The sequence below is a fragment of the Artibeus jamaicensis genome, unplaced genomic scaffold, assembly GCF_021234435.1.
Source record: "Artibeus jamaicensis isolate MK-2021 breed Jamaican fruit bat unplaced genomic scaffold, CSHL_Jam_final contig_797, whole genome shotgun sequence".
Taxonomy (NCBI): domain Eukaryota; kingdom Metazoa; phylum Chordata; class Mammalia; order Chiroptera; family Phyllostomidae; genus Artibeus; species Artibeus jamaicensis.
Window position 1 is genome coordinate 1,734,931 of NW_026521977.1, and position 14,634 is coordinate 1,749,564.

Genomic DNA, 14,634 nt, shown 5'->3' on the forward strand with positions numbered 1-14,634 from the left:
AGGCTTAGGAACCTCTGAGACAACTTTAAACGTTCCAATATCCAAATTATAGGAGTGCTAAAAGAAGAACAAGAGCAAGAAGTTGAAAATTTATTTGAAAAAATAATGAAGGAAAACTTACCCAATTTGGTGAAGAAAATAGACTTCTGGGAAGTCCAGGAAGCCCAGAGTCCCAAAGAAATTGGTCCCAAAGAGAAACATACTAAGGCACATAATTAAGTTACCCAAGATTAAAGGTAAGGAGAGAATCTTAAAAGCAGCAAGAGAAAAGGAGATGGTAACCTACAAAGAAGTTCCCATCAGACCGTCAGCTGATTTCTCAAGAGAAACCTTGCAGGCAAGAAGGGCTGGAAAGAAGTATTTGAAGTCATGAAAGGCAAGGACCTACACCCAAGATTACTCTATCCAGCAAAGCTATCATTTAGAATAGAAGGGCAGATAAAGTGCTTCCCAGATAAGGTCAAGTTACAGAAGTTCATCATCACCACACCCTTATTGTATGAAACATTAAAGGTACTTGTCTAAGAAACTGAAGAAGATCAAAAACTATGAACAGTAAAATGACAACAAACTCGTAATTATCAACAAATGAACCTAAAAAACAAAAACAAAAACTAAGCAAACAACTAGAACATGAACAGAACCAGAGAAATGGACATCACATGGAAGGATTTCACTGGGGAGAAGGAGGGGAAGAATGGGGGAAAAGGTACAGAAAATAAGAAGCATAAATTGGTAGGCATAAAATAAACACAGAGAGGTTAAGAATGGTGTAGAAAACAGAGAAGCCAAAGAACTTGTATGTACAACACAGGACTTGAACTAAGGTGTAGGCAATGCTGGATGGCCAGGGGGTGCAAGGAAGGGTGGGGAGAAAGGGGAGAAAAAAATTGGGAAAACTGTACTAGCATTATCAATAAAATATACTTAAAAGATAAATAAAATTTTTTTAAAAAGGAAGATTTTACCTTTTGCAACAGTATGGATAGACCTGGAGAACATTATGCTAGATGAAATAAGCCAGGCAGAGAAAGACAAGTACCATATGATTTCACTCATATGTGGAATCTAATGAACAAACTGCACTAACAAGCAAAATAGAGACAGACTCATAAACAGAGAGCAGGCTGACAGCTCTGGGGTGATCAAGGGGGTGGAGGGATCAAGCAAAAGAGAAAAAGAACTCATGGACACAGACAATAGTGGGGTGACTGTGGGATAGTGGAGGGTGATGGGTAGAGGTAGAAGAGGGTGTAAGTGATTTGGATAAATGGTGATGGAAAAATTACAATAAAAATAAAGTATTAAAAATAAGTAAAAAATAAAGGCCATGCAGAGTATGTTCAATTTATAAAACAACACATACATTTGCATGGAGAAAAAATAAAACTGATGTATACTTTGAACACTTTGAGTACCACTGGCATTTAGGAGGTGAACAATAAAATGGTTAATGAATGAAAGAACCTAAAATAATAAAAACAAAAAACACAAATAAACAAAATTAGTCAAGGCTATTCTGAAGAAGAGTAACTGAGGATATCAAATTTTGCAGATATCAAAACTTACGTAAACCTTTAATAATTTATGTAGTGTGGTCATTCGTATTAGCGAAGGGCTAAAAGAACTAATGGAACAGAGTGCCCATAAATATACCTACATGTGAAAATTCAACAGAGACAGGAGGCACTATAATTCAGAGGGAAAGTCAGACAATTCAGTGAGAGAGAGAGCACAAGAAGTATTTTTAATTCATGGTCTCTGATGCTGCAGCACCTGGGTCAAATCCCATTTTAGCAGTGGAACCTGGGCACTTTATTATAGTTTCCTCATCTGTAATGAAGACAATAATATAGTACCTACCTCGTAAGGTTCTTGTGAGGATAGAATAAATTGTTGCAGGCATGCTTGTAGAACACACATGTATTTCCCTAGAATAATTCTAAAAGCTAATTTCCAAAAGTCCAGGGTACATTCTTTTGAAAAATATTTATTCCTTGCATATTCTATGTCATGAAACCATGACTCTAAAATCTGTCTCCCAAGATTCCCATATCGCCAGCTACTTATATTTTAACAACAATTATAGTACTAAATAATAATTTAAATAGAAAGCACTAATTAAAGATATTTTATTAGTCATTAAGAGTGTTTTTCTCTTCTTAGAAATAATGTGAAATATTGTAAATCAAATCCATAGGCAATGCAGAATAATAAGCATTTTAAAAATCATTTCAAAGCAAAGTTCAAAGATGAGGCTATCCTGTAGTTTTATATATATATTCTACATAAAAATTCAGTAATGGGTTAGAGTTGCTAAATTATAATATATCCCATTGTGTTTGGAAGATTCAAATAAGACTCATGCCCCCACATCTAGCATATTGGTTTTCTGGCAGCTGTGTCTGTGCACTGCTGCCCCCTAACGGTCAGGAAGGTAAATATAAAGGACCACACTCACCACCTTTACCCAGCTTTGTCACATCATGACTTTTGAGAAAACCTCAGAAATGACAGAAAGTTTAATGCTCATTGAACACTACATATTTTTAGAAAAATCACTCTTACTCCAAATACCAGTTCCTTGAAGATTATTGAACTCATTAAAAACTGCACCCCAATTTTTTTTGTTGAATCTCCTTATTGACAAGGAAATTCATTCTTTTCCCATAGAACAAAGAAGCAGACAAATTGCCATTTCTAATTGCAAATACAAAGTGATAACCAAGGAGTTACACAACTAAACATTTATAGTGAACATGGTAAAAATTTTGTCCAAAGCATCCAAGATGAACTACCCAAGAAAGCTGGCAAAAAGCATTATCGCTTGGAAATTTTGAAGTTGGATAACGATTTCTGAGAAATGCCTGAGCTAGCGCAGTAAGGGCACACTGCAGTAATGGGCGGCGCGACGAGTGCCTCAGACTCGGAAGGTGACACACATGCCAGCTGGTATGGAAACATGGATTTCCCTCTTTTCTTGGCAAGCTAAAGGAGAGCGTGCCGAAGGCCCACAGAAAACAAGGCTGAGGACATAGTTTAAATGAAAAGCAGAGCAAAGCAAAACAAAACCAAACCCCCAATGTCCACTGGAAACTCAAAGTAAGCAATAGCCACATGAGGGAAAATTTTTCTTCCTACACATTCCATTGGACTCAGCAGTGGATGACAAATTAATGTGACTTTGTTAGAGGATATCAAGTTTTCCATACTAATTTAGGCATTTAATAATTATTTTATACACCTAGAGCTATGTGGGACAGCAAGTTCACAAATCCTTTTTAAATACCACCGAAACCAATGCTATCACTGAACTAAGTGGTCAAACATTGGCAAAATATACCTAAACTTTTCAAAACAGATTTTATTTATTTATTTGTTTCTAGGGAGAGGGGAACAGAGAGAGAAAGAGTGGGAGAGAAACATCAATGTGTGGCTGCCTCTTGCGCATCCCTAACTGGCAACCTGGCCCGCAACCCAGGCAGGGGCCCTGATTGGGAGTTGAACAGGAGAAATGGAGACCCTTTGGCTTGCAGGCTGGCACTCAATCCACTGAGCCACACCAACAGGGGCTAAATGTCACTAAACTTTTCAGAGTTGCCTGGTTGTGAACACAATACTGATGAAGTGACACAATCTCAATTTTACATCTTCCTAGGCCTTTCGATGATCACCCAATTGAGTTAATGTCTCATCTTTAACACAAAATTTAGTATATGACTTTAATATCTAGTGTGCTAGTTGCCCTAATCCAGGGTTTCTCAAGCTTGGCACTATTGATGTTTTGCTAAATAATTCTTGGGGGTGTGTTGTGTATATTGTAAGATGTCTAGAAGTAACCCTGACCTCTACCTATCAGATGCTAGTAGCACATCCTCTCCAGCTGTGACAACCAAAAATGTCTCTAGATATTGCCAAATTTGGGGGAGCAGGGGTGGGGAGAGATTGCCCCTGTTGAGAAACATTGCTCTAATTCATGATTCCAGCTGGAAGCTTCATATTCTAAGACCAGTTCTACTTTTATAAGCACCAAGGAAGCCTATGTGCCTAACTGGCTAAGAGACCTATATTCTCACTCACCTATTGACAGGCATATCAAAACTATAATAAGATACCACCACACACCTGTAAGAATGGCTAAAAACAAAACAATACAAAACAAAAAACTCAGGATACCAGTGGCTAAGATATGGAACAAATGAAACTCTTATATATTGTTGGTGCAAATGAAAAATGGTACAGACAGCTGGGAAGGCACTCTGGCAATTCTTAGAGTTAACATTTTGTTATAAGCATTCTAATCCTAAATACCTACCCCAGAGAAATGAAAATTTATGTTCACACAAAAACATATGCAAATGTTTAGATGTGGTTTTATTCATAATTGCCAAAACTGTCCTTCGGTTGGCCAACAGATCAATAAAAGTTGGTATAGCTATACAATGGGTTATTACTCAACAATAAAAAGGAATTAACAACAGATAAAAGTAGTGACATGGGTAAATCTGAAATGCATTTGGCTAACTGCAACACATGAAACTCAAAAAACTACATAATAATGTCAGGGAAGAAGCAAACACTGAAGAGACAGAAGACAGAGGAGTTGCTAGGAGTCAGAGGTGCTGGGAGAACGTGACTCTCAGGGCACGTTAGGAAATTTTTGGAGTAAAAGATGCTCTGCATTCTCACGATGGTGGTTGTGGTCATATAACTTCATTCACTTGTCAAAACCCAGAGAAGTGCACATTTTAAAAGGGCCAATTTTACTATATGAAAATTTACCACTGTGAATCTGACTTAAAAATGAACAAATAAATCAGACATGATAGGGCAAGGAGTTTGATTTCTATGCTTTGGGTTAGGGCCTCATTTTCTCATAATAATCTAAATAAGTTATGTTTTGCCTCTTTGAAGACTAAAGATTATCACAATGTTTTACTTCATTCTTATAACAACAACATCTCTTTGTTTACAAAAAGCCAAGAGTACAAAGGTCATCAGTGCAGACTAAATTTGCAAGCAGTAAAATTAACTTCCTGAAGAAATGTAAGGGTATAGATCTTACGTGACTTAGAATGGCTATTCCAATATTTGGGATTTGTTCTCTTGTTAGGATTTTAAAACCTGTTTGTTTCCAGGTTGGGCAATGAAATACTGGTAAGTTACAAATAAAAATCTTATATGATTTTATAAGAAAGTCCAAGTGCTCTCATTTATCCTTTAACTTTTAAGAAAACTGTCAGACAACTTATACCATCCAGCTAATACTTATGTACTACTGCAGATGCAAAACAAATGACAAAAATGCACTATGTAAAACACATGTCCGATTAATTTCTGGGTGATCTGAAATGGAGGTTTTATAAAGTTCTTGTCCTGGCTGATCATAATATTCTCATTTTGTGTGCAGTTGGTGGTTCTTTAGGAGTGCATATCAAAAATCACAGGCATAGAGCAGGTAAGTAGTCAAATGTGCTGTCATGCAGACAGTGAAGACTCTGAAAGCCAAAGTGGGCAGTCCTGAAATTATCAATTGAGCAAGGAAAGAAAAGCTATAACAATGTATGGCCAATAATCATCACGGTATAAACCTTACCAATGTTTACAAAATCTGTCCCTGATGGATTTATTCCTTTCTTCTCCTGCACTCCACTTTCCCACTCCCCTCCTCCGCCAGCCACCAAATACTTTTCTTAAGTATTTAGGAAGCTCCAGAAAGTCAAAATAGCAGCTAAACCCAGTTTCAATTCATCCTATTCCTATCTACTCACATTCCTACAATTCATCCCTACTCACTAAAAAGCAATATAAAGGAGTAGCAAGAAGAAACTGAAAAATTAAGGTTTCCTGTTAGTGTATTTCAAAACGAAGTAAGGGAAAGAGGCTGGATGCACATACCAGACTTCAGTACAATAAAGTATTTACAAACACCTGAATAGACTCACTAGCTTTCAATTATAACCCAATAATAAGGACACAGTAGTTAAATTATATGGTTGGCTCTTGCTTACCAAAGGGAATTTTAGAAATGTGATTTTTAAAAAACCTGACTAGTTAAAAATAGAACCATCTGGATTATTTTCCTTGCATTGAGACCATCCTTCCTTCCTTCCCTCCACTTCCTGCATGACCAAAGAAAGTATCTGTACCATTGTGCTCTGCTTTTTAACTCTGTAACATATGTACTTAAGAAATGTTGGGACCACCAAGGACTAAAATCTTAAAACTAGACAGAATTTCAAAAAGTCTGAGGACAATCCGTTGGGATTTTCTCAAATTCTTCCCCACGATGTATTGTCCTCTCAAGGATATCAGGGGTATCAGGTATCTAGCAAACGCTGGCAATGGTAGGTGACCAATGAATACATACCAAACAAATGGAATAAAAATAAATTAAATAGAATTGGATTGTGGGAGGGAAAAAGTCCAACAAGGGCTCAAGAAATGTAGAGTTCATTTGAAGGGCGATTTCCACCTCTTGTCCAGTAATGTAATCCCTCATGATGATCTTTAAATAGGTGTTAAAGGACTGGGTCTGTTGTGCTGTACATTCCCCTTTAAGAATATATAATTAGTAGATATTTATTTTACTGCAGTTTTCATTTTGTGTTGGCTTAGTGTTAGCTATCTATCATAATACTTAAGAGTTCTAGGATAGCAAGAAAAAATTTTACTTCATTTTTGCATCAAAGTGGCTTGGCATACTCCCTAACATACACTGTGGACTCAGTCACATAAAGGAAACACGCCTGCGCCAGAAACCCAGCTCTGGTCTCTTATTGGCTACAAAATTTCGCAGTTTGGGAGTAGGCTGGTAAAGGTCTAAGAAATAAACATTCAGTATTAAAGGAATCAGTCCCAGAGCATGAAACACTGACTCCCAGCTGATGTTTTATTTTTTGAAATCCATCAATAAATCACTCCAAGTAAAAAATCAGCAATTGAAAATACCATTGTTTTTCCAACTGAAGATGAGCCAGCCTAATGGAGTGAAAGAATATAGGCTTAGGAACTGGATAGATAAAAATTCCTGAATTTAAAATCTGGATTCAATTACTTAATAGCCATATGATCCTAAGCCAATAATCCCCAGTAAAATGGGGACAATGACATCGATCCTACCTTATTGATATGAGGATTAAAGATGATAAATGTGAAGAGCTTAATCCCATGCCTGGCAAGTTTTTTTAAACACTCAATATTTATTATTACAACAGGTCAAGAGAAATATCTAACGAGTTCATGACATATATTAGATCTACAGAGCCATCATAAACAGCCAAGTCCAGCATAGCCCACAAGTTTTCCTTCTGACCAAATTTTTCTTAAGTTCCAGTGTACTAATCAAGAAATAGATTTATGTGTTTTGACAGTTATATGTGGAGTTTAGGGTATCAGTCCAAGGGATGGATTTAAAAATAACTTCAGAAATAAAATGTATAAGTAATTGAATAAAGGAATATAGTTTAGCATTCCCGCTATTTTTATCCAACTGCTTCTCAGATTTTGAACAGATATAACTAATGATTAAACATCCAAAAAGGTGCATCTATACAAATAATCAAGTTAAACAGTATCAGAATACTGGCCCCAAATCCTCCTTAACTGCATCTCCTGAAAAATACATCTTCCCCATCTTCCAACTTCCCCCTGGAAGAGCATACTTTCCATTAACTTTTCTTTCCTTAGTAAAAGAACTGAACTCTGAAAAAACTTTACAAGCAGGAGAAAGAACTTGTAATCTATTAGTCAAAACCCATTTTTCCACATGTGCATAATCTCCCTGTCATGGCAGGTTCTCTCATTTCCTGGTATTCAAATTATTATTTCACACTACACCAGTGTGAACTATGAAATCGTTTACACTTACTGCATTTCTTTTATATGGGGAATATTTCCATCATTGAGTTTTTGTTATTGGTCATTGGACAACTGCTATCTTTCAGCTTTTTACTCTCTGTTCAAAACAATTCAACTCAAATGACTTTTCTGATCCAGATCACCCTCATGGTAGTAAGTGAAAGCAGAGCATGTCAGTCAGTTCTGGTCTCCAATGGGTATAATCTTCATGTCCTAAAATGCCCAGTATACTCTTAAGAAGACAAAAACCTTAATGAAAATCACAATGAGGGCAAATGACAAAATGGAAAACTGTGACTAAGCAGTTTTCATAATATAGTAATTGACAGAAAAATCATCTAAGAAAATAAGGTCTGTTTTGATGCACAGCACCAACTATAGTATCTTGTGAACTTACAGTCCAAAGGTCAGAACAAAATATTATCACTAGAAAGACAAAATTGTTCACTTTTTCAAACAAAATACTTTATTAATACTTTTAACATTAATGGCGGTCTAAATAAATATACTTACTTACATTTTTGAATAGTTGCTCAGCAAGTTCTCTAACATGCTTTATCATCTTCAGTGGGTTATTTTCTTCAACTTTAATTCGCTCTACTTCAAAAGCTACCAACTTGAAAAAAAGAATCAAATGGCAAAACATCAACTTCAAAATATGGTGAAATAGAAAAAATGTGTGATAATTTCATACAAGTAGTAAGCCAAAAAGCACCCAAAATATACAGCACTACTAAAATTATTGTATATTTTTACTGGGCTTCCTCTCTATTCTAGATTTACAGAGTCTATCCAGTCATTGGATAGTCTTGTGGTTTCTCCCTGATGATTTAGGGCCTTATTTCTTCTTGGGAAAAGTATTTCTGGAACTCAGAGGGACCCTTTCATTCTCGAGGCCTCACGTAAATATTTCTCTCACTCAGAGAATTTTGGATGGTCAGAAAGTCTCCAAACATTTCCCTAACTCACAAAACATGAACCAAATGTTCAAGTCAGGTCACTCAGATGCTAGTTCTAGCTCTGATGACAATACAATTTGGAACAAGTCACTAAAAGTCCTGAGCTTCAGTTTCTTCATCTCTAAAATAAGATGAAAGAACAAGATGGCCTTCCTATTCTCAAATGATATAAACTCGAATCTATTTTCCTACTAACTAATTTGCTGGGAGAACTGTGTGTGTATACTTGGAATGGAGAAAAGAATACAGACAGGAAAAAAACTGTGAGAGGAGGGGTAGACGGATGAATTTTTAAAAATGGGTTTACAATTTTCCCTTCTAGGAACTAATAAATTCACTGGAATAGACAGACACACAAAACCATGACTTCACCTCGTCTAGGTCGGGATTCAGAAAGACTGTCTAACAAAGGCAAACACTGCTTTTCTTCTAACAGGCTGATGTGATGGGAGTGTGGGGGTAAGCTGCTTCTCAAAGCTCCATAATCCTGTCATGACGCAGGCTGCTGGAAGCTAAATGAAAACAAGGGTTCCTTTCCCAGAAGCACCCATAATTTTCTTACACAAGCACATTCTCATGCAAACCAGTTAAATGGCGAAAGAGGGTAGACAAGAAATGACTTAGGTCTGATGTCTCATTCCTTCTAGGCCCCTGACTGAAGTATGCACATTAACTAGCTTTCAGTAACATCAACAAGACACCAAAAATTGTCACTGACGGCAGAACACAGAAAAAGATGAACCCTATGAAGAGATCCAATAGGAATCTTGGACAGAGTCCTTGCCTTATTATTGTTTCCAATCTAAAGAATATATATATATGTATATATATTCATATTTTCTTATATATATACATATATACACATAGCTTATGTATATAAATATACATAATAAAAGATACATTGTCATACAAAGTTAAGAGACACAAAATAAAGCTTAATGCAGACTAGCAGACCTCCAATCTACTTTGGAGGGGGTGGTAAAATAAGAGCAGAGTATGAAGAATGGAAGGTTATGGTCACACTGAAAGGTAGAGGGAGGGCATACCAGGCAAGGGAAGGACTTACAAAAATACTCAGAGGCCACAGCTAGCAAGCTTTCTGAAAGCAACCAATATGACTTATTAGTTGGGATGCAACTGCCAGAGGGGTTTTAGATAGACCAAACTATCCAGTTTGGATAGACTAAAGGAATTTGGATAGAAATGAAAGGGGGTATATAAACCAATGTTACTACTATTCAGGATGTTTCAGAGACTAATAAAATGAATGCTAGAAAAGACTCTGAATGCATCTAATTTAATCCCTCCAAACACTGTCTCGATTACTTAGGATCTAAAGGCTGATATATGTTAATATCAGATAACCAATGATCAACCATATTTAATGTTGACATCAAAGAATCAGTGATCACTAACTGATGAAAATGAATTGTTCACCCTCAGGGAATTGCTCCTAAATCCTCCTGCGATCTGTTGTATTATTAACTAAAGCATTTTGTGCAGTTTGCCATACTCGGAATTAAAACATGTGCTGCTTCTTTCAACGACACTTTTGAATGCTTCATTACCTTAATAGAGAATTAAAGATTCTTCTCTGAACCAAGGGTCTTTAAGACCTTGGTTCCTACCTTCTCTATATAAAATAAAACCAGCAGCACCAAAATATGACCACTATTACTATTCTCCACTACACCTTGGGTGCTAGGAGTATTTTTCTTTTATAGATTTCAAGGAACTTTTGTATTTATTGGTTCTCCCTTCCAAGGTACTAACCAGGCCCAACCCTGCCTAGCTTCTGAGATCAGACAAGATTGGGCTCCTTCGGGGTGGTATGGCCGTAGCCTATCGATTCTAACACAGTGCTCTTTCAAAAACGGAAATGGGAATAACATTCCCTGTTCATATACCAGAATGGGATGCCATGAAAACAGTTAAATGATACATGGAAAGATGAATTAAAATAAGAAAAATCACAATGAACACAAAACAGCACCCTTATTTTAAGTCACATCTGTTTTAACTTTCCCTTTATATGGCCATTTCCTTCAGAATTGAGATTTAAATCTCTTTTATATATTTAATATCTCCCAAGGAAGCCATTATGGAGTAGGAAGAATGCTACTAAGCTAAACTGTGGCTCTAGAACACTGATAGACAATAGGTAACTGTTTGAAACTCCGTACCTATATATTAAACGTAGACTTTTCCTCCATGAAACCAATAAAGGAATCATGTTACTACCTTCAAAAATAAATCTTCTGTTTATACAATCACTCAAAGATTTTAATCAATTATTTAAAATTAAGTTGTTCAAGATTTTACATGTTTTTGATATCCTACAATTATACTTTTTCTAATTTTTCTAAACCACATCTTAATTAAATACCAAAATCTGATAAGCATAATAGTAAATACTTGGAGTATTTGCTATTTAATTTAAAATATAGTTATGTTTTTGATTAAAACTTTAAAATACTATTTTTAACTACTAGCCTCAGTTTCACTGTAAATAATGTATTCATTTGATAGAAACAATACCTCATCAAAGAGATCGCAGGATCTATAGGGAGGACCTCTTTCTGAAACAAAGCCTGCAAATGCCATTCCATTGAGAACTTTAGTGAGGAAATCATTCTCAACCAGACCTCGCTGCCCCAAGAAAGCTGTCTGTAAGAAAGAAAATGGGACATGAGTAATTTATCACTCAGTGATGAATGAATGGCTGCAACAAAATATAATGGAAAGATAAAGCTTGAACAAATGTCTTCATGCACAAAGGTGTTACTATAAAGTACATCTCTCCAAAAGAGAGATTTAATTTCTGATACCTGAAATACCACATGTATTGGAAAGAATAAAAATGAATCTCTTTGTAAAGCAGGAGAAATCAGAAATTAACACTCCATTTTAAAATAAAAACCAATTTAAAGTTAACATACTCTGAAGAAAAACATGTCAGTTCCATAGTTTTATTAAATATTATCTATCCATACAAAACAGAGATTTTGAATACCCTCATTTGATATATTAAGGTTAAAACACATGGCCAGAAAAAAAACAATCAAGCTGTTTTATTTAGAGTCTACATTTTGGACAGAGTCAACATAGTTCTGTATCTTACCTTATGAAAATGTATTACTGGTTCTGCATGGATTCTTATAAGTTGTAGGCATGATCTATATCCTTGGAAAAGTTGTGCAAATAATCTAAGAAAAACTGCACGTACTTCTTTATCCTGAAAATATATGAAGAAAACATGTTAGGTAACTGAATTTCCTAAAAAATAAATGAAATATCACAAAGTCAAAAAGCTGTAAAGAACTTGAGGGATTATTCAATAAATCTGTATGTCTGTGCTTCCTACTCATCTCATTTGTGGCAGCATCGAGTAGTGGGGCAACTGGGACAGCGTAGGCTGTTAAATGGCTCTTTTTAAAGTTGAACTTGCCTCTAGCACATTCGATTTTCTTATCAGAAAAATGTAAGTCACAGCATCTCTCCTTTCATTGTATTAAAGAATGGCATAATACCCAAATTGTATGATTTTTAGAGATGTCAAAAGAATAGCAAATAAAAAAACTCAAAAGACTATTTTTAAGCATATTTTATTGATTATGCTACTATGGTTCTCCCATTTTTTTCTCCCCTTTATCCCCCACCATACTGAACCCCTCTCCTGCATTCCCCCACAACTTAGTTCATGTCCATGGGTTGTGCATATAAGTTCTTTGGCTTCTCCATTTCCTATACTATTCTTAACTGCCCCCTGTCTATTTTGTATCTACCATTTATGCTTCTTAGTCTCTGTACCTTTCTCCCCATTCTCCCCCACCACGCTGATAAGCCTCTATGTGTCCTCCATTTCTGTGACTCTGTTCCTGTTCTAGTTGTTTGCTTAGTTTTGTTTTTAAGTTCAGTTGTTGATAGTTGTGAGTTTCTTGTCATTTTACTGTTCATAGTTTTGATCATCTTCTTTTTCTTAGATAAGTCCCTTTAACATTTTATATAGTAAGGGCTCGGTGACGATGAACTCCTTGAACTTGACCTTATCTGGAAAGCACTTTATCTGTCCATCCATTCTAAATGAAAGCTTTGCTGGATAGAGCAATCTTGGATGTAGGTCCTTGCCATTCGTGACTCTGAATACTTCTTCCCAGCCCCTTCTTGCCTGTAAAGTTTCTTTTGAAAAACCAGCTGACAGTCTGATGGGAACTCCTTTGTAGGTGACTGTCCCCTTCTCTTGCTGCTTTTAAGATTCTCTCCTTATCTTTAACCTTGAGTAATGTAATTATGATGTGACTAGGTGTGTTCCTCTTTGGGTTCAACTAGTTTGGGACTCTCTGAGCTTCCTGGACTTCCATGTCTATTTCCTTAGCTAGACTCGAGAAGGTTTCTTTCATTACTTGTTCAAATAAGTTTTCAATTTCTTGCTCTTCCTCTTCTCCTTCTGGCATCCCTATGATTCGGATGTTGGAACTTTTAAAGTTGTCTCAGAGGTTCCTAAGCCTCTCCTCTATTTTTTCAATATATGTTATTAATTATGCCATTACAGTGGTTCTATTTCCCCTTTCATTCTCCTCTACCCTGCACACCACCTCCCCCCCATTCCCCCCCTTTAGTTTATTCCCATGTGTCTCAAGTTCTTTAGATTCTATATTCTCCCTACTATTCTTGCCCTCCCCACTATCTATTTTATACCTACCATCTATGCTACTTATTTTCTGTACCTTCTCCCCCCTTCTCCTTCTCCCACTCCCTTGTTGCTAACCCTCCATGTGATCTTAATTTCTATGGTTCTGCTCCTGATCTAGCTGTCCTCTTAGTTGGCTTTTGTTTTAGGTGTGGTTCTTAATAACTGTGGGTTTGCTGTCCTTTCACTGTTCATCTTTTTGATCTTCTTTTTCTTAGGTAAGTCCCTTTAACATTTCATATAATAATGGCTTGGTGATGATGAACTCCTTGAATTTGATCTTATCTGAGAAGCATTTTATCTGCCCTTCCATTCTAAATGAAAGCTTTGCTGGATAGAGCAATCTTGGATGTAGGTCTTTGGCTTTCATGACTTGGAATACTTCTTTCCAGCCTCTTCTTGCCTGTAGGTTTCTTTTGAGAAATCAGCTGACAGTCTGATGGGAACTCCTTTGTAGGTGACTGTCCCCTTATCTCTTGCTGCTTCTAGGATTCTCTCCTTCATTTTAATCTTGGTTAATGTAATTATGATGTGCCTTGGTGTGTTTTTCTTGGGTCCAACTTCTTTGGGACTCTTTGAGCTTCCTGGACTTCCTGGAAGACTATTTCCTTTGCCAGATTGGGGAAGTTCTCCTTTATTATTTGTTCAAATAAGTTTTCCACTGGTGGCTGTTCCTCTTCCCCTTCTGGTACCCCTATAATTCGGATGTTGGAACGTTTAAAGATGTTCTGAAGGTTCCTAAGCCTCTCCTCATTTTTTTTGAATTCTTGTTTCTTCATTCTTTTCTGTTTGGTCATTTTTTTCCTCCTTCTGGTCCATTCCTTTGATTTGAGTCCCAGTTTCCTTTCCATTACTATTGGTTTCCCGTGCATTTCCATTCATTTCAATTAGTTTAGCCTTCATATGTTCCTCTAATTTGTGACTAAAATCAACCAGTTCTGTGATCATCCTGATCACCAGTGTTTTGAACTGTGCATCTGAAAGATTGGCTATTTCTTCATTGCTTAGATTTATCGGCTCTGGGGCTCTGAGTTGTTCTTGAGCCATGTTTTGATCTGTTCGTGCCTGTTATGTATGAGGAGCGGAACCTTAGTTGTTCACCAGGGTGGGGCCACCCAGGTCGCT

General features: G+C 36.4%; 1 protein-coding gene across 2 annotated transcripts in view; it reads right to left on the reverse strand.

Moving 5' to 3' along the window:
* The window catches only part of SBF2 (SET binding factor 2), a 392,309-nt gene that overhangs the window by 156,241 nt on the left and 221,434 nt on the right, over positions 1–14,634 (reverse strand). For both annotated transcript variants that reach the window (XM_037133799.2, XM_037133797.2), the window contains exons 11-13: positions 11,941–12,054; positions 11,358–11,486; positions 8,378–8,476 (exon numbers count right to left, since the gene is read on the reverse strand). In XM_037133799.2, coding sequence (XP_036989694.2) covers positions 8,378–8,476; positions 11,358–11,486; positions 11,941–12,054 — 342 coding nt within the window. The remainder of the gene's footprint in view (positions 1–8,377; positions 8,477–11,357; positions 11,487–11,940; positions 12,055–14,634) is intronic.